General features: G+C 31.7%; 2 protein-coding genes across 2 annotated transcripts; one reads left to right on the plus strand and one right to left on the minus strand.

Annotated features, from left to right (window-relative positions):
* Positions 1 to 5,760: 5,760 nt before the first annotated feature.
* On the minus strand, positions 5,761 to 7,670 carry LOC114757962 (7-deoxyloganetic acid glucosyltransferase-like). Its single transcript, XM_028946945.1, has 2 exons — positions 6,926 to 7,670; positions 5,761 to 6,839 (listed from the first exon to the last, which is right to left on the minus strand). The coding sequence occupies exons 1-2, from the start codon at positions 7,437 to 7,439 to the stop codon at positions 5,881 to 5,883; spliced, it is 1,473 nt and encodes a 490-aa protein (XP_028802778.1). The 5' UTR covers positions 7,440 to 7,670; the 3' UTR covers positions 5,761 to 5,880.
* A 9,200-nt stretch (positions 7,671 to 16,870) lies between these two features.
* LOC114757965 (uncharacterized) lies at positions 16,871 to 17,860 on the plus strand. Its single transcript, XM_028946948.1, has 2 exons — positions 16,871 to 17,227; positions 17,357 to 17,860. Exons 1-2 carry the CDS (start codon positions 16,871 to 16,873, stop codon positions 17,858 to 17,860), a joined length of 861 nt encoding a protein of 286 aa, XP_028802781.1.
* The last annotated feature ends 5,806 nt before the right edge of the window (positions 17,861 to 23,666 follow it).

A 23,666-nucleotide genomic window follows, 5' to 3' on the forward strand; every position in this document is an offset into this window, starting at 1 on the left:
TATGTAGATTTTACCCAAATACCTTTCAAAATAATAAAGAGCACATATGAAACAAGAAATTATAACCAGGCCAAACATGATTAGAGTGTCCTTTCATAACTCAACATAATTAACTTATAAATGTCCCTTCATTTATGTGAATGGGGCGCGCCTACTAGCGGCCGCCAGATTAATTAACCGGCTAGAATTTTTTTAAAAAAAATCTTTAGATTTTAAAATTTTATATCAATCTTATTTACTACACTTTAATAATAATTGACAATATTTAAAAAAAAATAACAACATGTTTTCATAGTTATTTTTTATTTGAGATTTTAAAATTTTAAAAGTATTTTTTAGGATTTTCTCAATTATAATGGTAGTCTAAATAGTTATTACTATTATCTTGTTAATTTTCTACTCATTTATTCTTATTCTAGCTATTTCCAACCAAGGAAATGGAAAGCATAAAAATTTTTAATGAGTTGCATTTAAAAAATTGAAAAAGTGAGCTTATAAAATAACATGAAAGATATAATTCTATTTTTTTTCAATTTTTAAAGTCAAGCTTATTAATTTTTTCTCATTTCCCCAGCTGACTCTTCCAATTTCTTTATACTAAGCATAGGGTAAGAATAACAGTTAAGTCATTAAATTATTCCAAATTAATAAAATTTTCAATTTTGTCCTGTTTAAAGGGTGTGATTTAATTATTCCAATTTCTAAACTTCAACTAGCACCAAGAGTAAAATGAGGGGAAAAAAGTAATCAATGTGGCTGTTTTGGTGACTCAAATTTAAGTCCGAAAATTACTTCTAAGAGATGCCTTATAATGGGGACAAAAGGAAATACTAGTAGGCGCGTAATGTATTCTCCTTTCCAATATATATACTAGTCCTTATGTGTTTTCTTTTTTCATACTCCTCCGATACTTATTATAAAACTCATTTAACTATTTGATTAGATTAAGAAAGTTAGGTAAGTTAGTTAATTATAAAAAATGTGACATATTTTTTCTAAAAAACACATAATCATCTTTCTTAATATCCCATATCCCTCTTCTACTTAATTATAGTTGAGGAAGTATCCATATAGGTAATTAGAGACAATTGATAAATATGAGAAATGAGTTTATATTTATGATCAAAATCAACTTAATAATTGGGTCCCATATAAGTATCAGAGGAGTATAATATAATTTGCTATCTTATTAAAAAAAATAAAATTAATAAAAAGACTCTAATAATTTCATAATATATTTGACAAAAAAAATCATATATAGAAGTTCCAATTAAGGCATAGATCAATGGACGGAATCCAGCGTCGGTGTTCTCTCAGCTCTGTATCTAGAGATCAATAACACACTCTGTATCCAAAAAAAAGAGAACAATAAAACACTTGCAAGGAAGCATCTGAAGAAACGTTTTTAAAGTGGTAAAAAAAGAAGGAGCATTTTTAACCATTTATGCTATTATTGAAGGCCATTTTTCTTAGACGACAAATAATGATCTAAAATCGTACAATTTTATTTTTAAAAAAAATATATAAAATTTAAAAAATGCCATTTCATGATTGTGAAAATATCAAAATATTGCTCTTTTTATATGGAATATAATAATCAAGTAAAAAAAAGAAATGAAAAATATATTGAAGCATTAGAAAGCGAGGCATCAAAGGCCATATTTTGCGCTAGGGTTGCACAATAGATAGACTCCATCGTACTAAAATCCAACTCAAACTCTAGTTTAACTTTTAGTCAAGTTAGATCTGGCAGTCTATGGTCCAGTCTAGTCCAGTCCAACAGTGACCTAAGTTCAAGTTGCATTGGACTTGGTCCACCGAACTCTTTGGATTGGTCCAGAACCTTAATTTTCCTTTATTTTTCAATTTTTCTTTGTGGAATCAATATTTTATATTAATAAACACAATTAGCATAATAAAAAAAACCTATAATCATATAGAAATTATCCCAAAATATTGAGACTTAATTATAGGTCCATAAAACTTTCTAACAATATTAAATAACAATAAAAAAAACAACATTCTAAATTAGACAAAGTTTTTTAAATGTATCACTTAGTAGTCTGACCTGTTAGTTTTGAACCCAATTCAGCCAAACCAGCTAGTTTGATCCAGTCTGATCCACTTTTATCATATTGTTTATTTGAACCGAATTGAGCTGAACTGGACCCCCTTGAGTTAAACTAGACGGACGAGACCAGCGGTTTTTACTTCTATTCTACACACCAATTATCAGAGAAATATCGGGCTTATACACAATATTAATGAGAGCGCCGCCCATGATAGTTGAGTCGAATTCTCGGAAGTCTTCGTATTTAATTTTGTTAGAAGAATCTTACTAAAAAATAGTTCTTACAAGAAATTTATGAAGATTAGAAATTATCGATATAGTACGTAGTTTGTTGCACAGCGTTAAGTGCTTGATTGATAAGATAGACAATATGCAAAAAGATCATAAAAAATTATTTTTTTGTAAGTATATATAATATTTCCTCTAATCCTAAATGTGAGAGTCTGTCGGCGGTTTTCAATAAATATCCATATCTCACCTAAATTTATAACGTGTTCTAAAACAAATATTTATTATTTATAAAGTATTTTTCACTCAAGTGTAGTTTTAATATAGATATGATTATAATAATGTTAATTTAAGTAAATCAACACTTTTTTTTTATAACTGACTCAATTAGCTATTTTTTTTAAAATTTTTAAATTAATTATTTAGTTTTCATATTAAAAATTGGAGGTAGGTAGTATAACCAAGATGTTACTTATACTCCTAAAATCATCTGCTGTGACTTTGATAGCAAGGGAACACTGCAAACTAATGGATGACAATACTTTAATTGTTGGGTCCCAACCCATAGGAGATTATCAAAGAATTAGAAGAAATATTGGGGCCCACCCAGGAGGAAGCGGGATTATATTGCAGGAAGGAGAAATCTCCATGGCATCGCGCGCAATGAGAACTGTCAATTTCGAGGACAGCTAAGTGACTTCAAGAAACCAACAAAACGGTCAAAATCAGAGTAGGAAGAACCACCTTTTCGTATCCTCGTTTTGGCTAAAGCGGCCAAAGCCTGTGTCGATTTTTCAAACTCTTGCCTTCTTTCCACCATGAGATCATTCACCATCTTCTCCACAATGTTCCTATCACACGTGTCCTTCCCATCTAACCCTATCTTCCACACCTCACTCACATGCCTACTGTTTATCTGCTGGTCGGCAAAGTAATTTTCACATTTGGATTCTCTCCTCTGTCCTTCCCGTTCTCTTTTCTTTCACCATCTTTTTTTTCTCTACGCAACTACTAAAACAAAATTCCAATAATCTAAATTTAACATTTTATAAAAATAATATTATTAAAAAATAAATAAATAAATTTAAACTGTTAAAATATAGTCTGAATAGTTCACAACTGTAATAAAAAAATTCAAAAAAAAATTGTTTTATTTTAACAGTTTGTAGCAATGAACTGTTCATATTATATTTTAACAGTTTAAATTTATTTACCTATTTTTATAATAATATTTATTTTTATAAAATGTTATAAAATATTAAATCTGGACTATTGGAGTTTGATCTAATGGTTGTGAAGAAAAAAAGATGACCCTGGAGGGAAAGAAAGAGGATGGAAATCCGTAATTTTTACAGTCCTTCAACAGCAGTATAAATTTTTAATTTTTTTCTCTAAAAAACTTACTACTTAAAATTTGTTTTTAAAAAACGTAAAAAAAATAAAATAGAACCAAACAAGGCTAAGATTTTAAAATAAATCTGTAAAACATATTTATTTAAAAATAAATATTATATTGATTATAAACATGAATTTTCTAAGAAAATAAAATATTTTACAGATTCTTAAATAATATTTTGGCCCTTATAATTTGTCTCTTAGGAAAAGTAACAACATATTCTTTCGTGTTTAATTTTTATTCTTAAATTGGGATTACTTTCTTTTCTTTTTCTTATTTTACTTAATTTCCATGTATCCTTTGAAGACACGCATCTGACGGGGAAAAAAAAATGGTTTGACGATATGCATATGCGTCTTCCGACTCAACTCGCGCCAACTTACTTTAATTGGCAGGGGGAAAAAGAGTCAAATTATCGAATAACTAAAATATCATAACTATCATATAATGGTAGCCCTTTGGCTAATCGAAGTGTAAGTCGATGTAAAATTTCATGTTCACACACACAAATTAAACGCACATATCCTCCTAAACATCTTTGCTTCTCTGGTTCCATGTTTCTTCCATTTCATTCCCATATTTATAATATTTTATTCTGTTTTTTCTTCATCATAAATGTTAAATTTGTTTCATCATTGATGTAACTTTTTGTTGTCCACAAGGAAAAAAGACAGACTGAATTGGTTAGTTTAATCGGTTAAACTAACAAACTGGCCAGTAGTCTGGTTTGCATGTTGAATTGGCTAAAAATTGAATCGGTATCAAACTAGGGGTAATGAAAATCAGTGTGAACTAGTTCTGATTATATCGCTATTGATTCTATTTTTTCTCATTCAACTGCTAATATCTTGATCACTATAATTTTGAATGAATTTTAATTATGATTCTAGTATCAATAATTATTAATTTTAATTATTAAGGAATTGTAAAAATCAAAATTTTTAATGTTGTTATATTTTGTTATTATTATAATTAAACTATTGTTGTATTTCTTTGTATTTATTATTAGTGATTATTAATGTTACTGTATTTTGTTATTTTTAATTACATTGTATCATTCTAATATGATTGTTTGACTCTAAGTTAATTCCTAGTTTGACCCACTCATTCTTAAATAACTGTCTCAACCAATTTAGTATATGACTTTTTTGTTGTTGTATGAATTGTTCGTATATGACTTTGGCCTTGTCACGTACTCGTATGCTCAGTAATGCATAAAATTTTCTTTTTGGTGAAATTATTAAAAAAATCCTCACCCCTATAGCTGCAAATTAAGCCAGAATTATTGCATCTCCCCGCCCTTAATTACATTAATGAAAGAGGCACCATTTATGTTAATTACGCATCTTAAATAATCTTTGTTTTTTCACCTCAAGAATTTTAAATAATCTAATCTGTAATCAAAATATTATCAAATTCTTTCTCTTGTCCTGATAAGCAGGATCGATTCGTATGGTTCCCTAATGTAAAAGAGTGTTATTTGTTCGTATAAGCAGGATCTCAATCCAATTATTTAGTTTTCAGTTTTCATCAAATTTTTTCTTTATATAGTAATTTATTAAACATTTAAAAATATATTTTAAGGAAATGTTAATATTTATATTAAATGCCCAGATTTTGTCCCCACTAACTTTTATTTTTTTGAATTCCTCACATATTAATTAAAGTTTTGCCCGTGAGAACGCAGGGAAGGAAAAGACGAGTATGACTTTACTAATTGTATTTTCTGTAACAGTTTTATAATTGCTACTAAATGATGTGACTTTTTTTCCTAAGCTTAGTTATAATAAATATCCCCTTATTAGAATCAATTATATTAGAGTCATTAGGCGCCAATTGATGTCACCTTGAATTTATTGTAAACGTTCTCAGTTTGGCTGGCATAGGGTGTTTAATTCTAAAACTTTCATTAGCTACTTTGGGGTCACACACATTATTTATTCATTTATACACAAAGTCCTACAAACAATTAAAGCATCGCAACTACTATTAGGTTCTAGGCCTACGCCACTAAGAATCGTAATAAATACTATTTTTGACCTTAATTATAACAATTTATTTATAAATTATAAATTATAAATCATAATCAGGGTAGTATGAAGTGATAACTTCACAAAGTGGAAGAAGAATCGGCCATGAAAGTCCATCCATGGCCGAAGAAGGAAACAAGAAAGATTCTCCGCCGTCAACTTTGCTTTTGCCGAGTACCAAGTAATTTCAAGAACTCAACCAAACGGTCAAAATCAGAGTAGGAAGATCCACCTTCTCGTACACTCGTTTTGGCCAAGTTGGCCATAGCTTGCGTTGATTTCTCAAACTCCTCCCTCCTCTCCTCCATCACATCATTTACCATCTTCTCCACAACTTTCCTATCACACGTGTCCTTCATATCTAACCCTATCTTCCACACCTCACTCACATATCTGCTGTTTATCTGCTGGTCTGCAAAGTATGGCCAGCATATCATCGGAACGCTGGCTACCACGCCCTCCAACGTCGAGTTCCATCCACTGTGTGTCATGAACCCACCAATCGCCGCGTGTGCAAGAACATCCTGTTGTGGGGCCCAACCCACCATGCACCCTCTCTCCTTCGTCCCTTCCACAAGCTCCAATGGCAGATCCTTCCCGTCTTGTTCTGCCACCATGTCGGGTCGGATCACCCACAAGAACCGTTTCTTGCTGTTCACTAAACCGTACCATATCTCCATGAGCATATCTCTCGAGATTGTGGTTATGCTTCCGAAGCTCACATATATCACCGATTTAGGTGGCTGAGCGTCGAGCCACGTCATGCAGCTTCTATCCACTTCCCAGAGACTGCTGATGAAGGAAGCTGCCGGTTTCTCCTCCGACGACATCGTTTTGGCGGCTTTTCTGGAGGTAAGGTGTGCGTGGAGAGGGCCGAGGGCGTAGAGTCTGGGAAAGTGAAGGCGAATCTTGGAGAGGACCGGGCCTTCTAAGTCTTCAAATGTGTTTAAAATCAGAGCTTGTCCTCGCAGCGATTGATGGGTCTCGAACACCACAGGTTCTAGAGGAAGGTTACCGTTATGTGTTCCTCGAAAGAAACTGGGGAGATCCCGACATCGAACCAAGTTTTCCATACCAGGGATACTGGTTATCATGCGATCCATGTCGTCTTCACCTTCAATCTTACCCCTTGTTAATATCAGATCATTCAAAAAGTTCACTTCTGAATCTGACTAAATCCGGAACAGAAGGAATACATACCTCGAATAGGAAGTTCGTTGCATTCAAGTAGCCTCGGAGCGCAAAAATAAGCCCAAAAACTGCAAGCACTAACGGTACGGAAATAAACTACCGGAATCCCGAGTTCTTGTCCTAGTTCGTAGGTGAGGCGTCCAAAGATGCCATCTCCAACGATACAGCTGAACCTAGGCTTTCCAGAATCTTCCATGCATATCTCCCTCAACTGAGGCAGAGCGGTCAAATTCACCTGTTTGATATGTTCGCCTAAATTGTCTCCGTGTCGGGGGTCGTCGGAGGGAAGTCCGTCGGAGAAAGTCTCAAAGTGGAGAGTGGGATAGGCTGCTAAACGAGAAGGGACATCGGCGAAACGAAGGAGGCGGTGGTGGACGTGCTCTGTGTTGAGAAAGGTGACATGGACGTCGGAGAGAACCAGAAGCTCCGCCAGTTGAAGCATACAGTTGACGTGACCTTGAGCAGGCAATGGAAACATCAAAACATGGGTTTCCGTTTCACACTGATATTCTCCTCTCGTCATCTCTAATTACGTTCCTTATTCTTCCCCAGATTTAATTTTCTCTAGTTTGGTTGCCGGCGCGCAAAGCCGATACAAGCATTGTGGGAAACAGAGGTTGGCCAGGTGACGACAAAAAATAATGGGGTTGGAAGCGGTCACACGTCGTCATCATGAGCGGGGTAAGGACTTACTTATATGTGAAATAAATAAAGAAAATTAAAATATCCATAGCTATAAACTTAGGCTTTGTTTGGTTCAATAGATAGGAGGAGGAGGGAGGTAAATTAAGGAGAGAGAGAGGAGGGGGAGGGAGGTAATGAGTTTTATTTGATAAGAAGAAAAGAAAGTGCAGGGGAGATTTTTTATTTAGTTTAAGAGGAGAATGGAGGGAAGTTAATTTTAAGTTAACAAATATATATGTATCTTTTTATTTAAACTTCTTTATTATTTTATTACGATATTTATATCATAATTATTATTTTTTAATTTGTGAATATAAAAAAAGAAACCAGGTATCTTGAAACATAACAAATAGATTATAAATAATCATATATTAAAATAAGTGTCAATCATAAAAATATATTATAATATTTAGCATATATATTATATAAATTATAAATAAATTTATGCTACAAGTTTTAAATTTTTCCATCCTTAATTATATAATGTGCACAATTTCACATACTTAATTAGATACTCCCTCCGTTCTTTATTATAAGAGACAAATAATCGAAGTACGTTGATAAAAAAACAGTTAAAATTAGTTAAGAACAATTAATGTGTAAAAAGTATAATTTTTTTTTTCAAAAATGCCCTCATTAATAAGGAGAGAGAGCATGAGAGAGAACAATTAAATTATTAAAAGAAAGAGAAGTGGGAGGGAGAGAGAGTGTGAGTTGGAGATAATAAATATGGGTAAAATAGTAAATCAACACAAAAAAGTAGAGACAACTTGTAAGTGTCTCTTATATATAGGAACATGTCATAAGCATCAAATGTCTCTTATAATAAGGAACGGAGGGAGTAATACACAAAGTTTTGTATAAAAAAATGAAATTAAATTAGAATAGGTATATATAAACACACACATTAATAAATTTGGTGATTGATAATATCATTTTAATAGATCTCAGTGACTTTAACTCATATAAACCAATAAAAAATAGTTTTATACAGAATAAATGAATAAAATCCTGATAATAATGATAAGATGAATGAGGTGAGAGATTAGGTAAGGGGAAAAATGGGAAAGATTAATGGTAAAGAGCGTGGAAGATAAGAAAATCAGCGAAAGAAAATATGTAAAAAAAAAATCTTTGAGGAGTAAAAAAAATCCATAAAAGAATAGCAGAGATTGAAAAAAAAAGAGGCAAAGAATAAAAAAAGTTTTTACTAGAAAGAAGAACCTTGAAAATTCAAAAACTACCATGGGTAATTTAATTAGGATAAGAGATAATATTTTTTTCCTTCCAAAAAAATTCTAAATTTGGAGAGGAGCAAAAGGAGGAGAGGAGAACACTAAAAGATAATATTTTTTCCCTCCCTTTTTCTTTATTTTTTTGAACCAAACACAATTTCTTCTCCTCTATCTCTAAAAACCTTCCAAGCAAACAAAGACTGAGGTGTTGGCAAAAAGTACTAGTTATTGGGTATTATAAGTGAGGCGTGGTTTGATGGGCCCACCATGTCAAACTGTAGCTTGCTCTATGTAGCTATCCGTTTCGTGTTGGGCAGCATCTCTTGAACGTTCAGACTTTAAATATCTCTATTAGTACTTTTTTTAAATATTTTTTTAAAATAAATTAAGGAGGTGTTTGAGTAAATCTTAAATTATAATTTTAAAAATATTTTTACGGTATATAAAGTAAATATATAAAGAAATCTTATACTTAAAAGTATCAGGAGGAATCTTGTACTTAAAAAAAAAAAAAGTGCTAGGGCTCGTAACTCGTAAGTAGGAAGTTATAGGGGGTGTTTGGGAAACCCAAAACCATGGTTTCAGAAGCACTTTTCCGCAAAACGAGATAATCTCTTCCACATATTTACTTCGTAATCCGTAAAAACACTTCTGAAACCATGGTTTGGTTTCTATCCAAACACCCCCATAATTGGCGTCATCCTAAAAACGAGGCAGACGCATGAAAGCAATAATGAAAAAGAGTAGATGGGAAAGTAGCAAAATTAGAGTGCTCCTATTTGCATTTGGACTGAGCCATCCCCACTCTGTAGTTAAAGCCTTCCCTGCTACCTCCCAAATTAAACCTCCCCAGTCACATCCCTAACAATTAATCCAGCATATTTGTTACTGCTTTCATCTCTTATTATAAGATTTAATTTTTTAATGGATCTATCCCTTTTTGCAAGATTTTTTTGAATTTGGCTGAGTATTTAATATATTATTACCTATCTTACCCCTAATTTAATGCATCTAACACATTTTCTTTCTTCATTTATCTCATTATTACTCTCTCACATTTATCCATTTATATGTAGGGGTATATTTGAAAAAAATTGTATTTGCTACATATTTATTTCTTTTAACTAATTTTAATTTTTTTTAAATATCATAATTTAGTTAAAATGATCTTATAATAAGGAATGGAGACAGTACTTAATTGCATATACTTCCCTACTTACATTATTAATCACCGACCCATAATGATATACTCTCCCGATTCTTAATATAAGACCTAATTATTGAGTTGGTTTTGGTCCTAAATATAAGACGCATTTCTCATATTTATTAATTTTTTTTAAATTACCCATGTGGATACTCCCTCAACCATAATCAAGTAGGAGTGGAAGATGAGGTACTAAAAAAATGATTATGGTATTTTAGAAAAAATGGTCACATGTCTTATAATTAACTAATTTATTTAATTTTTTTAATCTAATTAAATTAGTTAAATAAGTTTTATATTAAGGATTAGAGAAGTATTTGGCGAGCTTGGCCGTTTTGGTGGATCAGCCCATTAAGAGTTCTGACTTTGTTCAAAGGGATGTTAGGCCTCATAGTAGTCGGCCTGATTTTATTCCACCCGGGCCTTTGTTGCTAATATGTAATGGGACTGGTCTTCCGACTTCTAACTTCGAAGTGTACAGTCCCTGTTTTGCACCAACATCAACACCACATAATTATACCAAGGGCGTGGAGTTGGGCTTAGCCCAAAAAAATTATTCTCTTGTAACGTGATAAACTACGGTTTAAATCTTTGTTAGAAAAAATATCAATATTTAATGTCTGACAGTATCTCAAATAAAATCATCCACAATAGAAGGATATTTATACTAAAAGTAAAAAATTAAAATATATATAATTACAACCGACAGAGGTTGGTTCTAACGGTAAGAATTAGTTCTTTACAACGTGACAAGCTAAGGTTTAAATCCCCGCTGAGATAAGTGTCCATATTTAGTATCTAATAGTACTTCAAATAGAACTACTTCTAACATGGGGTTACCTATACATAGCAAAAATAAAAAGATATAATAATATATTATTTTACCCTTAACAGTAAAATGTTATAAAATAATTTACATTCCTTCTCTTTTTTGATGGAATGATTTGGCTGGGGGTTTTAATGGAACCAAACGTACCATTAATAAGGTAGTGATTGTGCAATTGTTTGGGTTTTTTTTTTTTTTTTAGAGTGTGGAATGGTGCAAAATGACTTCTAAAGTCAATATATATTTTTAAAATAAATGCATGGGGGTTCAAAGATATCTTTGGGGGTGGGGAAAAATGAAAATTTCTAAGGAAATCATGTGTAATTTTTTTCAAGGAAAAAATTATTTATATATAATTTTAGCATTTTGTTAGTGGAGGCAAGTTGCCCGATAGCGGTAAGAGGTCCGTCCGAGGGTTGCGAACTTCTTAAAAAGGGGATTTAGTTTGCTTAATCATGAATATATAGATAAGTAATACGCATGGCCTTTATGTGGTCATCCCATGACAGTTCAGGTTGAGAAAAACAAGCACAAACTCATACTATGAATGGCGGGACCTCCTTCCATTATTTTTTTCATACAAAAAATTTAAATACTTCATTTATATATCAATTAATATATATTAAGAAAATTAGTTAATATCTTTATTTTTCTAAAATATATCATTTATATTTATTTGCATTAGATATCTCTTTGATATGTGTTATCAATAAATAGACATTCTTCCTATGTTTTCGTTTTAGTTTCTAATATTATCTCTGACTTTTTTTGTTAAAAACATATTTAGTCTATTCTTTGTGTCTCTTGCTACGTATAAGTATTGGATTCTGTCGTCCAAGAAAAATCATCTGATGGAAGATATTTGGAAATACTTAAACAATTTGCAGAATATAATTAATATATTTTTTGCATCACATGATTCTTCTATATATTTTATCAATGAAAAATAAAAATAAAATAAGGACAACTTAAGACTTAAGGCATGCACGTAGACCATGGGGAATATTCAAAATTAACCCCTTAATAAAATTGCCAATTGATATATATACGCCAATAACCTTCCTTTGACCTTAGTGAGATTACATTACAATTTTTTTATTTCAAGGATTACGTCAATCTCTCCTAAAATTTTAATATGCGCAGAGTAAACTTCTCCCATCTAAACTTATATGTTTCGTTAAAAAGTAAACCTTTTCATAATATAAAAGTACTACTAACTCTAATCCTAATTATAAGAATTAGTTGACTAATTTGAAGAGATTAAGAAAATAAATTAAGTTAGTTATTTGTAATAAGTAGATATTGTATTTTCTAAAATATTATTGCTAATCAAGTGTATTGGTTAGAACTATCATTATTAGAAGGAGTATTTTAGAAAAAATGGATAAATATGAGAGACAAAATAGATTGGGATATTATATTTAGGATCAAAATAAAAGTCAAACATGGTCTTATATTAAGGACTAAAGGTAGTACAATTTTACTCTTAATAGGATTACAAGAATAATTAATTAACTTAATGTTCACCTTGCATCTGAAACTATTCTAATTTTCATGTCACGATAAACTGATAAAGATTGTACTCCTCCGGTCCTTATTATAAGACCCAATTTGACTTTTTATTTGGTCCTAATTATAAGACCCAATCCATTTTGTCTCTTATATTTATGTATTTTTTTCCAAGATAATCCTTCTAATAATGATAGTTTTAGCCATTAGCAAGGATATTTTAGGAATGACAATACTTATTTATTATAAATAACCAACTTAACTTACTTCCTTAATCTCCTCAAATAAGTCAATTGGGTCTTATAATTAGGACCGGAGGAGTATATTAACTACATAATTTTACGCAACAAAAAAGTATTTAGTTTGATTACATTATCTAATTTGATTAATAAATCAGAGAATTGTCTGGTGTACTTTATTCTTTCAAAAAAAGATATTAACAAATCGTTACACAATTTCAATAAAATGAAATGGAATTAATGTTACTTTCCCAAATGAAAAATATTTGTCTTATGTTTTAATAGAATATACAAATAAAAGAATACTAACTACTATATATCTATAAGAAATGAATGATAATACTAACAAGAGTTAGTCATATTGATAATGTAACACTTTATATAGAAGTTTGCCACACTTAACACAAATAAGAAATATCAACATCATTACCATGTTGATAAAAGAAAGTGAGTTATTAAAATTGTTCCAGATTTCTTTACTCTTTGTCATATAACCATAATATAAAAAGATAAGACAACCAGTGCTCTCCCCTTTTACTATTCTTTTTTCTTTTTTTTTTAATTTATTTTTTTTGCTTTTCTTTTTTCTCTTTTTATTTTTAAATCTTCAAAAACCTGCAATCAAAATTCAAGAATAAGTTAGCATTAATTGTCCTTAAAAATCAATTAGTCACAATTAAACTAAAATATGACAATTTTGCCCCTATAAAATAATAATTCAAAATAAAACATGTTAAATTAATTAACAATCAATTAAGGCAAAAAAGACTAATTAAGTTGACAAAACCCATATAAAAAATATCAAAATATATAAAAATAATTGAGTTTATCAACCAGCCAACAGTATAACATATCATGGTTATAAAAGAATTATAACTACTCGTTGCGCATAACCATATTAGGAGGTTACTCCTAACATGGTTATAAAAAGTCTTCCATGAACCTAATTGACACAGTTTGTATGTGACAAGTAATATAACAAAACTAAATTTAGCTTATTTCTAAGAACTCTTCAGAAATATTCGATGATGGATCCACTGCCCTTAAGGCTTTCAAAAGAAAATTTATAATTAAAGACATATTAATAGTTTTAACATGGAGAATATAAAAAGAGATGCATAATGATGTCCTAGGTGGCAAATAAATAATGATTGAATATACCAAAGTTCGAGGGGTGATCACCAATGAAGATGACCTCACATCTCCGGTTCTTTTCCCATTGTGACTCCTATACTATTACCTAAAAATGGTAGAAGTAATGGAGTGAGACTATTGACTCAGTAACGAAAATACCCACCTACTTCACCTACCAACACCCCTCAGAGGCTCCAGGTGAGACTAATAATTTAAACAATCATTAACATATTATTATCACATAACAGAAAACAAATATCACAAACATATGAGCTAAAGGAAATATCAGCATATGTGCATGTTTTACTCATCATTCATTATCCATTACTAATCATTCAATTCCTGCCTTATATCCTTTTTATACTTGCCGACTTGAACCCATAGGCTGAGTCCTAATGACATGATTGTTGACTCTCATAAGCTTTCCACACGTGTGATGCGGACTAGCCAAAGTCGGCAAAGTACATGCACGCCATGGCTTCCTCCAGAAAAGAGGGATGCTGCCCTAATGGGTTTACTGCTCAGTTTCCTAGCGGAGATGTTGCCCTCGAGGGATACTGCCCTCTCTAAAGAGTCAACCATAATGCGCCCTATGAAGGCAAACCACATGGTAATATATGTATATCAGTCTCCATTATAACACCTCCCATGAGTGTTAAACCAATTAATTATCACCATGGCATTTCTCAATCGTCATCGGGTATCATAAGAACATGTATCACATAAGATTCAAAACATAGTTTAACCACTTCAGATAATTTATATCATACCATACAATAGTATTCTCAAGTAATCAAGACAGAAATATACCATTCCAAAAACTCATGTTGCCATATAAAATCCAATCAAATAAAACAATAGCTTGGATACTTCGTTGGCACAAACTACATCATATGCCACAGTTCTGTAATTTCATCCAAAAATCATTAATCGGACTTCTATCCAGTCCTAAAGTTCTAATAATTAATTCCTTTTTCACAAATCACTCCCACCAGGCATGTTCCAAATTTCTAAAAAATTTTCATAATTTCAAGACAGTTTTTCTATTCTATATTATTCAAGATCTATCCTAAAATGTTCAATTTAATTAAAAACTACTCATAGAGGAATCAATAGGGGAAACAAGTAAGAATTTACGTTACTTGGTGTTTAACAAGTACTTATGAGTTAAAAATTAAGACCCTGAACTTGGAATCGACAAACCAAATTTCAGATTTACAAACAAAAAATATACATTATTACAGTATCTCATAGGTAAGCTATATATTAAATTTCAATCCATAACTCTCTCTTTAAGGTTTTTGAATTATTACTCATAATTCTAGCTTGTACAATTTTTCTAAGGTTTGGAGTAAGAATAGGAATACCATGATTTAGATTTTATTCCTAAGTTTCTTTAGCTTGTATTATCTTTCAATTAATAGATTATATCATACGAGAATCATCAATTACAATTGATTCATAACCTAGGAAAAAAATTTCAATTTATAGCCTCTGTTCTATTTTCGAAGAAATAAGAGAAATGGATTTAATATGAGTTAAATTATTCTCACTACAAAAATTTAATTATTAATCTAATCATTGAAATTAACGTATTGGATGTCTTGAGTCTATTTTTCAAATTTTGGCTCGATATAACAGTGAACAAATTCAAAAAGAATAACTTACTACTTAGGGTTATCTACAAAATTTGAAAAAAAGAGTTTAATGCATACCTAATAAATCTTACCTTAGAGATCTAATCAATCATCCAATTGTTGAAATTGATGAGCTAGATGTCCTAACAGACCAAATTTCATCCCAATCCAATGGCTTATGAATTCGTACATACACTTTATTGAGACTGTCTCAGTTATGTGCAAAAATTATTTAACTTGTTTTTAATTCCCCACACTACCACTATATTTGGGCTCGCAGAGCCCCATTTTCTTATCAGCTTGTCTATGTGGGATTTCTCAAATTTGTTATTGTATTCATCGATTCATATATATATATATAGTTGACATATACAAGCATACATATGATTATAATTATTTTAATTATTTATATATATATTTTTAACTTTTATTAAATTGATGCTAATAAAAATTTACTAATAAATTTACTTTAGTCTTGGGAATAAAAAAAGTTAGGATGTTACAAATAAAGAGTCGGCTTATAAGTCACAAGCTTGTGAATTTGAATTCTATTGTCGATGTGAGTTTAACACACTAACCTTGATGAGTTTTCAAAACCCAATTCACCTAAACTTTTTCGTGAAAAAAAGAAAAGAAAAGAATGACAATTAATTAAGGGTAAAGTGACATTCAACATCCTAGTATTTTTTCTCATAATATCCATTACTTTAATGTTATTTATGAAGCATTTAACACACTAATACTATTTTTTCAGTGCATCCAGGCGTCCAACACTCCATAATATTATTGTCAATTTATATCCAATATATCCTAATCTTATTTAGAGTTGGGGGCACATGAATGAATGAGCTAAAAATATCTAGCACCAAAAAATAACATTAGAGCGTACCATCAATAAAATTAGGGTATTAGATGCAATTAGAAAATAGCATGGTGGATGATGCTTTGCATACTAATTAACGCAAAAAATACTTTTAGAAACTATCTCTAACAATGTTCGAGTATCACCTAGACCTAGTAGTATTGGATATCAGATAATTATATAAAAAATTTAATCTTCACCTGTTTCTTGTAAATAAACAAAAGGTAATATTAATAATATATATTTAATATCTTAATTTTTGTGCAAACTAAAACAAATCATTTTGTTGTATTGTAACTAAGCGAAGCCAGTCTAATCTTAGTATAATATATTAATCCTTGTCTCCTTGAGTTATATTTATGAATGTTGGAAACGTGAGGAAGGGGCAAACGTGTAAGGACTGGAGGCTGATAGACGAAGTCCAAGTCTTTTTGCCAAACCATGGTTGTTTCAATCAAACCAATACTATATCTTTATATTTATTTCCATAAATTAATTAATCAGATCCTTAAACCCTTTTGTTTCTTCTTATTTTAATGATGCTCTCATATATGCAATCCATTTCCATTCTCAAAGTCCTTCATCGTCATCATGTTCTTCTATTCCTAGTCTCTCTCTTTCTCCATGGCCAAACCCCATAAATCCAAACCTAAATCCTCTCTTTTCCTCTGCTGCTTTGGGTCTTTTTCCCACGATGAAACCTCCATCAGAGAATCTGAGTTTTCATGGCGAAGGGTTCGAAAGAAGTCAGACTCCAAAACGGTGCCGTTGGATGCCTCTTTGCCTGATGACAAGGAACGCAGAGCTCATCGAGTTCATTCTCAGAAATGGAGGTGGAAGAAGTTGTTCAGGCCGACGTCGAAGTCAAGGTCAAACAATCAGAAACCTCTAATGAAATCTCAAACTCCAGCAACCAATCCACAATCACCACGTCAGAGACCTCCGGTGGTCCCTGTCACACCCGATCAGACACTTCCCCAGGTATGTTTAATTTTGTTCACTTGCAAATACCTGCTTAATTAGGATTATTAGGCCACCAGAACCATGGAAGAGATTTTTTTAAAAAAAAAAAACCAGAAAGCTCAGATCTTTCTTGTGCTTTGGTTTTAGACAAGGCAACGGGAAAGAGCAAAGCGAAACCCAGAAAATGAGAATGGCTTGTCTCACGTGGCTTCACCTAAAGAGGACGCGCGTGAAGAAAGCAGCTCAGTCCCAGCCGTATCACACTCTGTCTATTTGCCTGCTTCAAAACGACGACAGAGTCATTCGTCGTCTTCCGTTCCAAGGCAGGGTCAAACGACTTTGAACAAGGCTGCGCGGTCGAGAAACGCAAGGAGACGCGAGTCATACGACTCTGCGTTGGGCTTGTCAGCTGTTCTGGTGACTTTGGTTATACTGGCAGTGTGGGGTCGTTTATGTGCTATTCTCTGCACTTCCGCGTGGTTGTATTTGTTCCCACGAATGAGAAGGGCCGATGAAAACGACGCAATAAAAAAATTGAATGCAGATTCAAATGACTTGTATTTGGATTCCGAGTTTTACAAGAAGAAAGTGATTCTTGAGGGACTTCTTGAGAGAAATCACCGGGCACGTCATGAAAATCCGGGGAATTAAGTTGGGTTTATCTTGCTGTATTGTCGTTTGAAGGCGGCTTGTTTGACGTTTTGTTTCAAAATGTGTATATATTGTTATTAGAATGGTCAAAATCTTGAAGTAGCCAATGTCGTCACTGCCCCATTCACTGTCGTTTAATGGAAAATTGGGTTGCTGGCGTCAGGTGATTTTGATTTTGAACACGTCCATCACATTTTGTTGATTTCATAGGAGAAAAGGGCGCAAGAAAAGAAAAAAAACAGATAGAGAATTTATTAGATGTGCTCATGTTAATGATGTTTTCTCATGAGATTAATAATTATTTTTGTACGTTTTGAATTTTGATCGTTAATTTTTGTTGGTTCAAAGTGGGGGATGATGATATTTGGCTGTGTAAAACTTGTATATATGTAATTGCTGGGAAGAAGTTTTCATTTAATTTTGATTGCAAAATAAAAGAAGAAGGAAGGCGGAGACATTTCATTAACTAATTAACTAATTAACTATCTTTATTTTCATTACATGATCATCAAAAATATATATAATTAAAAAAGCTCAAAGCCAATAAACCTTGCATATCAGGTAATGTTTGTCAACATATGACAAATAACCGGAAATATTTCCAAGATTTTGTGTATGATTTTTTAGTAAAGTTATATGAATAGTTGAATACTATAAACATGAGACACATGCACTCTCAAAAAATGCGATAAAGGGCGTGATATATGAATAATTGAATACTACTCCCTCCGTTCTTTATTATAAGAGACAAATAATCGAAATACGTTGATCAAAAAAATAGTTAAAATTAGTTAAGAACAATTAATGTGTAAAAAGTATAATTTGTTTTCCAAAAATGCCCTCATTAATAAGGAAAGAGAGCATGAGAGAGAACAATTAAAATATTAAAAGAAAGAGAAGTGGGAGGGAGAGAGAGTGCGAGTTGGAGATAATAAATATGGGTAAAATAAGAAATCAACACAAAAAAGTAGAGACAACTTTTAAATGTCTCTTATATATAGGAACATACCATAAACATCAAATGTCTCTTATAATAAGGAACGGAGGGAGTATTGTTTATTAAATACAAAATTAGTTTGTCTATATGAAGCCTTGCTTACCAATACATTTTTCATCATATAAAAATGCCAATTTTATTTGCGCCCATGATTTTCACCTTGTTTTATTACTAAATAAATTATTTCACACTCTAACTATTATTCTTATGGAATTCAGTTCGATTTGTCATTGATCCGAACAAGTTCTCTCTCTCTCTCTCTTTTTTTTTTTGACGTGAGCAGCTACCATTTTGAGATTAAACTACATATGAATGGACCATTAAACTTCAAATTTTAAAATGGGCAGTTACATCAATAAAGATCAAATCAAATTTCTTTGGTTGGTTTTGTTGGATCCATTAACGAAAACACAGAAAAGTGCCATATACTACGATTTGAGCGTTTACTTATAAGAAGTTTATTTGCATACTCCAAAGAGTGAGGCCAATTTACCTAACCGCACTTTCACTGCAAACTAAAATTCAAATAGAATAGAACAAAAAAGTGCTTGGTTTGGCTAACATGTGTATTACAGATTTTGGATAACCATTATTGAAACATAGACACAATATACGTGTAATCATATTTTCTTTTGGGGGTATAGGTTAGGTCAGTATGTAGTGATAAAGAAATCGGGAATGAAGTTTGCATTCGGATAAATGTATGTTTAAAGTTTGAGATCCCTTTATCAGCCAGTAATCTCCCGAAGCCTTATCCAACAAGGTTCGTTGATATTTGGTGTTCATTGAGTAGCTTCTTTAATAATTAACGACTTTAAGGTCCCATTTAGCATCAAGGACTGAGAATAAGAGATAAAGATTATGATTGAGGTTAAGAAAACCTATTAAAAAGCATTTAGTATAAGAGATTGATTGTTACTTAGAATTGGGACAAACCCATGTAGGTAAAATTGGGAAATATCATTGGTATTCCTAACCCTAATGCCTATATCTCATTATCCTCGGTGCTTCATGGTAGAGAGGTTCAACTCGCCAACCCATAAAAAATGACGGGTTAAGACTAGTTAAAAGCCAACCCTGCTAGTAAACGAAACTTTTTAACTCGTACTGCTAAATTCACAATCCCCTATGAATTAGCCAGCCAACCCATGAGGTAACCTGTATTTATTTTTTAATATATTTTTAATTTTATTAATTATTATATTTTATATCCTATATAAAAAATTTTAAGAAATACTTATATCATTTATTTGATGTTTTCAACAAGGAACAAAAAACCGGACCGGACACTAAACCGGTTGAGGTAGTGGTTCAAGGGTCAATGGGTCAGATCGGGGTCAGATTGGGATCAAACCGGTCACATTAAAATGATAAAATTTAATTAAAAATAACAAAGTATAGCAATATTAATAATCACTAATAACAAAATGTAAGGAAATACAACAATAATTTGATTGTAATTAAAACAAAATACAATAACATTAAGGATTTTGATCTTTATGATTTCTTAATAACTAAAATTAATAATTATTAATACCAAAATTATTATTAAAATTCATTTAAATATATAGTGATTGAAATATTAGGAGTTGAATAAGAAAAAATAAGATAAATAGAAAAATATCATTCAAACCGGTTCATTACCGGTTTATACCGGTTTTTGCCGGTTTGCACTGGTTTATCCCGGTTTGACCGGGTTGATGCCAGTTCATTTTATGACCGGTTCATTTCTTTAACCGGACCGGACCACTGGCCGGTTCACCGGTTCACCGGTTGAACCGGCCGGTTCGGTCCGGTTTTTTTTTCACTGGTTTTCAATCAAGTATTTAAAGAAAAGATAAAAATTTCATTATATTTTGTTTATATTATATAACAAAAATATTTTTAAAATGGAAAAAAAATTTTAAAAAAAGAAAATAATAGTTGGCAGGTTAGAGTTGACTAAAAGTTAACCTGCCAATGCCATTACATTGGGTCTTTTCAACCTACACCACCTAATAATCCTAACTAGGGGTGCACATGGGCAAGGCTGGGTAGGGCAAGAACCTTACCCGATGCCCAGCCCGAAGTATGAACGAGTTGCATTTTGCAGCCCGTTGCCCAGCCCAGCCCGTGAAAGTTCTAACCATTTTGGGCTAAGCATGGATGGGCTGAGCAAGACGGGCTTCGCTACCCAAATGTTGATGGCTTACCTATATCATACGTGAAAAAATTTCATCCATAACTAAAAATTACATTTTATAATTTTATATTTTCACACATTGAAATCATCCAGAAATAATTCGAAACAAGTCTTCACAAATATTCAAATAAATAACATCCATAATCTACTTAGAACAAAACAACTCTCAAGATTGTAATTAAAACTTTGAAATTTAAACAGTTTGCATTAATCTCCACAAAGTTGAAAAAAGGATAAAACATCTGGAAAAAAATTAAAGAGGGGTTGAAGCACCTTGAGATATTTCATTGAGGATTGGGGATGGCAATGTAAAGAAGCTTGATCATCCATTTAAGCTACAAAAATTAAATGTTACATAAAGGATTGCAAAAGGATATTAAAACTGAAGCAATGGGCTAACAAGAATAATATAGACCATATAAAAATAGGGTGAAAATAATTGTAAAAAGAAAAATAAAAAATCTTAAAATCTTATAATTTAATATATCAGAAACTAAACAAGAAAGATTTTTAACCACTTTTAATATGCAAACACTCATCATGTGATACGATGCAGTTAGCAATCCACGCAACTAAAAGACTTCTTTCACTTGTTCAAAAAAAAATTAATACAAAATAACTAAATATAAATTAAATAAAAAATAAAACATATAATTCAGATAATTAAACCCTAATTTTCTTTCCCATCTTCTATCCCAATATTGTTTTCTATCTTGTATAAATATTCGAAATTGGTAATGTACACAAATATTTTATGTATGAGCTCCATTCTCTAACAAAGAAATGTTGTTAATGGCCTAGAACGGGGGGAAAGACTAACTTATAAACAGCCAACATTGCAACAGAAACACATAATAGGATATATCCAATAAAGCTCACAAAGAACAAGTTTTTTTTTTGGGTAAAGGAAGAACAAGTTAAAAGCAAGATTCTATTGCTACTTTAGAAGAATTAGGTCTCCTGAAATGGAAAACTAACATATACGTGACAATAATAAATTAAATTACCAGTGAAAAAACAATAGCAAGATTTAGAACTCCTGTGGCCAATCCTCCATAATCAAGCAGAGTTTTTAGGAAAAAAATTGGCAACAAGGAAAGGAAAAAATTGGGCTATAGGGCAAATGGAAAAGAAAAATTGCAAATAGGAGGGAGATAATTTTTTTGGGTAAAGAAATATAATATATTAATATTATTTCATAAATTATAACATATATATATAATCCGGACAAGGCCAAATGGGCATAGCAGCATGTCCTACCCGATGCTTGGCCTTGCCCATGAAATGCCCGGCCCAAGGATGCTTATTCTTTTTTGGGGCTAGGCTAGGTAATTTTTCCTCAAGCTCGGGCGGGCTCACTAGGTATTTGAGTCTCATGCACACCCCTAATCCTAATACGCGAGTTAGCCTGTATTACCGCCCATGCTTCATATTAAACGGGAATATTTTGGATTTGGACTGTGCCACCATTTTTTAAAAATTTTTTATCCTAAGCTAGCCCTATGCTGATACCAGCTATTTGAATATGATAACAATAATAAACGTCGAAACAATATCTCTACCAATTCAATTAGTTCAAGAGATTTGGATTCGGCGGCCTTACATTTGCATGTTCTTGTGAACGGGTAATACTCCTTTCATGCATTTTTCTATTATTTTCATGGTATGCGCCAATTTGATGAGGACTGAAATGATTTCTGTTTTTTTTTTTTGGGGTGGGGTTAGAGCACAGATGAGATAGTTTAATGATGAGGATAGACTGTTATCTAAGAACAATCCATCTTTGATTACAGAGAAATAATTTGTGACATTTTTAATTAGAGAGTTTCATTCGAATTAAAATTTGGAAAATAAGACTTGTTTTTTAATTTGTGTAAACTGTACGTAAAACTTGCTATTAATTATACACACACACACACGCAAACATACATTTTATTTCAGAAGGGGAGGCCAATGTTATTTGTGACCATATTTATTGGCTCATGCCACTTGTCATGTTTCATCTGTCATTTGAGAACTGTGTGATGTCTCCATTTCACGGAACTAATTGACCCAATCTAACTAATTGGTGCCACTCCAACACCAGAACCAAACCAAGGTTTAGTTGGGTTGACTAACATGAGGCTTTGGTATTGCTTCCTTTGCAGCAATTTATAATTTCTACGTCACCCAATAAATAAAAGCAAAAATTCATCTTTGCTTGAGTATTTTGTACTAATACGATTAGTGAAATACTGAAATCGTCTATATTGGATGAGAATATAAGAATGTGAATCTTTGCTTGAGTATGTTTGGTTTTCTATTATTCCATTCCTATCAGAAATACTATTATTTCCTTCCTCATAGAGTGATGGATGGAATGTTACTTTTCATAGATAAATAATGTGGGAATTCAATTTACAATACCATTGCCCTTTTCTTTGGTAATTTTCAAACGGAGCAATCTTTTCGACAGGGCCGAAATGAGATCGCATTAGCGGTATTCATTTCTAAAGCCCAAGAGCCCGAATCAAATCATAATAATATTTTCAGTCTTTAATATAAAAGTCAGTTAAAAGTTGAATTTAGTAATAAATATAATATCTCAATCAATTATATCTTTCAAATCTATAATATTTTATTTAAAA

This window comes from Neltuma alba, unplaced genomic scaffold, assembly GCF_004799145.2.
Source record: "Neltuma alba isolate B1F8T4 unplaced genomic scaffold, ASM479914v2 tig00010659_pilon, whole genome shotgun sequence".
Taxonomy (NCBI): Eukaryota; Viridiplantae; Streptophyta; class Magnoliopsida; order Fabales; family Fabaceae; genus Neltuma; species Neltuma alba.